This window comes from Physcomitrium patens, chromosome 20 (genome assembly GCF_059467195.1).
Source record: "Physcomitrium patens ecotype Gransden chromosome 20, ASM5946719v1, whole genome shotgun sequence".
NCBI classification, from domain to species: domain Eukaryota; kingdom Viridiplantae; phylum Streptophyta; class Bryopsida; order Funariales; family Funariaceae; genus Physcomitrium; species Physcomitrium patens.
The window spans coordinates 13,933,810-13,936,712 of record NC_143429.1 but is presented as its reverse complement, the minus strand read 5'-3'; the positions used below and the strand labels follow the sequence as shown (position 1 = coordinate 13,936,712).

Here is a 2,903-nt window from a genome sequence, read left to right as displayed (position 1 = left end):
GCACCTTTCGTGGTTGCAGCCAGGTCCTTTACCCCAGCAGGTTAGCGACGCGGGCTCGGAGCTCGTATCGATACAACGCGATGGCATCTACAGCAGCAGCTCGCCCCCTGGTCACCGTGCAGAGTATCGACGGAGGCGAGAAGGGTGCTCAGGCCTCTCTGCCCGCCGTTTTTCTGGCCCCCATCCGCCCCGATGTGGTCGCCACTGTGCACACTGCCCTCGCTAAGAACAAGAGGCAGCCCTACGCCGTGAGCGTCAAGGCTGGACACCAAACCTCTGCGGAGTCATGGGGAACGGGACGTGCCGTGTCTCGTATCCCTAGGGTTCCCGGTGGTGGTACTCACCGCGCCGGACAGGGAGCTTTCGGAAACATGTGCCGTGGTGGGCGCATGTTCGCGCCCACGAAGATTTGGCGCCGGTGGCACAGGAAGGTTAACCTAAACCAGAAGAGGTACGCCATTGCCTCCGCCTTGGCTGCCTCCGCTGTTCCTTCGTTGGTGTTGGCTAGGGGTCACAAGATCGAGCAGGTCCCCGAGGTGCCCTTGGTCCTTGCTGACGGGGCTGAGCACATCGAGAAGACTTCCGCAGCTGTGAAGCTGTTGAAGCTTATGGGAGCTTACGCTGATGTGGAGAAGGTAAAGGCTAGTCACAGCATTAGGGCTGGCAAGGGTAAAATGAGGAACAGGAGGTACGTTTCGCGCCGCGGACCCCTCGTCGTCTATGGTACCGAGGGTGCCAAGCTCGTGAAAGCCTTCAGGAACATCCCCGGTGTCGAAATCGTTTCTGTGGATCGTTTGAACCTTCTTCAGCTCGCCCCAGGTATGGAGGACTTCATTCTGGTGTCCTAAATGCAGTTATCTATGTTAACGAGAATGTGGGTTTCAGGGTTTAGGGGTTTTTTTTGTACCGTTTGACCTGATACTCAAAAGGTCATTCGATGTCACCGATGTTAGCAACCTAATTCAATTATACCAGAAGCCAATGTGGTACTGTTACATATGAAATCCTACATGGTTGGTACTATTTGGAGGTTGTCTGTGATAGTCGAGATACCTATATGCAATCAGATCAATTTTTAGGGTTTCGGAATTGCTTTAGATCCTTTAGTAACTCTCTGTTAATTGGCGTAGGTGGTCACCTTGGCCGATTTATTATCTGGACCAAGTCTGCCTTTGAGAAGCTCGACTCAGTTTTCGGCACCCAGGAAAAGAAGTCTCTTGTGAAGAAGAATTACATCCTCCCCCGCAACATCATGGGCAACCCTGACTTGTCGAGAATCATCAACTCTGATGAGATCCAGAGCATCGTCCGTCCGGCCAAGGTGGATCTGAAGAGACGTGCACTGAAGAAGAACCCATTGAAGAACTTGGGTGCACTTCTCAAGCTCAACCCGTATGCCAAGACTGCCAGGAGAATGGAGCTTTTGGCTCAGGAGAGGCAGGCCAAGGCCAAGGCTGAAAAGCTTCAGAGCAAGAGATCCCAGCTCAAGGTACTTGCTGTTGTCTACATGTCTCTTTTGTGAATTAAGTCCAACTCTGTACTGGCACTTTTCAGTGCGGTATAAAGTGAAACAAATCTCTTGTGCGCAATGTTCATTTTAGGGTTTCTGTGCTTCTCTTACTGTAATTTTAATTTGCGCAGCCGGAGGAGAAGGAATTGATCAAGAAGCAGGGCGCTTCGTGGTACAAGACCATGGTATCGGACTCCGAGTACACAGAGTTCGAGAACTTCACCAAATGGTTGGGTGTCTCGCAGTGAGTTGGAGCCTTAGTAGCCCGTTATTTATAGTTACTGGACATGTTGCTATGCACTTGTGCTTGTTTCTGTCGCTGAAAGAAAGAGTTACCATGATGTGTCCTGTGGGGGCGCAATTTTATTGTGGCATCGTTTACAGAACTTGGGTTTGACTGTACTCCCTTTTATGCATGGGAGGTCGAAATTTAAACGCGTCTCTGTTTATGTTTTGATTTATTACATTTAGTTACCTCGCTGTCAATTATCGTACACCAACTCTATCCTAGCTGCTGAAGTTGGGTATCTTCGATGTCGTGTGTTGAATTGCTGGACCCCCTCGGTCGAGTTGCTTCGCCATAATTCTTCACGTTGTATCCTCTGACAGGTGACCTGACTCCAAAATTGAACCCTTCCCGCACCTCTTGCTTTCTTTAGAGTTAGCTGCTCTGGCTCTCTAACGTGCTTGCCAAACAAGCATTAATCTAGAAGTCTTCTTGTCTTAATTCTGTGCGTGTTGTAGAGGATTTAGTGGGCGAATGCAGTTCAAGGATGTTAAATCCGAGTCGTATGCATTCAACTTCCGAGGACTCTCTTCCCAATTCCAGTCCAACGTTGGCAATGTCCCCAACAGATTTGGGGCGTTGCCTAGGCTTTAGTGTCGGAATATGGTGCAGGTTTTGCCTACTGAAATTATTAGAAAACGATGTTCTATTTAGAAATTTCAAAGTACTTGATCCTGAACCTGGTACTTAGTGAAGTGATGAGGCTCGGTATGAAGACTACATAAGAAGATTGACTGTACCAATGTCGATGAAGGTATACTTAGGACCAATTTTTTTGGTTTGCAAGTAATTCTGTATTGTTTAATCTAGGTTTTGTATTTGATTTACAGAGCGACCCAGATCTTTTGTAGAATTAAATGTGGATCTTCAGTCTTACTGTTGCTCTGTAGTTATCAGTTTACCGAAATGTGAATTCTGTATTTCTCTGTAGTTATTTTTCCCTCCCTTCAAGAGAAGAAATGTTTTTGAAGACAAGTAAAGCATTTAATGATTTATTCAAATGAAGACATATTTAATAAAAAACAGGAGTATTTATCTATTTATTTACTGTAGTTATACATGTTTTGAATTATCAACCTTACGTTAAAAAGCTTTTATTTCGAAACT

The 2,903-nt window shown here is 46.8% G+C and overlaps 1 protein-coding gene across 1 annotated transcript; it reads left to right on the top strand.

The window, feature by feature from the left end:
- LOC112273350 (large ribosomal subunit protein uL4) lies at positions 1 to 1,971 on the top strand. Its single transcript, XM_024502014.3, has 3 exons — positions 1 to 819; positions 1,131 to 1,489; positions 1,642 to 1,971. Exons 1-3 carry the CDS (start codon positions 81 to 83, stop codon positions 1,756 to 1,758), a joined length of 1,215 nt encoding a protein of 404 aa, XP_024357782.1. The 5' UTR covers positions 1 to 80; the 3' UTR covers positions 1,759 to 1,971.
- The last annotated feature ends 932 nt before the right edge of the window (positions 1,972 to 2,903 follow it).

Excerpts from the sequence above, each read along its gene's own strand:
- LOC112273350 (XM_024502014.3), top strand. The coding sequence starts at position 81 with ATGGCATCTACAGCAGCAGCTCGCCCCCTGGTCACCGTGCAGAGTATC. Across the intron at positions 820-1,130 it reads CCTTCTTCAGCTCGCCCCAG|GTGGTCACCTTGGCCGATTT; the intron begins GTATGGAGGACT and ends TAATTGGCGTAG. Across the intron at positions 1,490-1,641 it reads GCAAGAGATCCCAGCTCAAG|CCGGAGGAGAAGGAATTGAT; the intron begins GTACTTGCTGTT and ends TAATTTGCGCAG.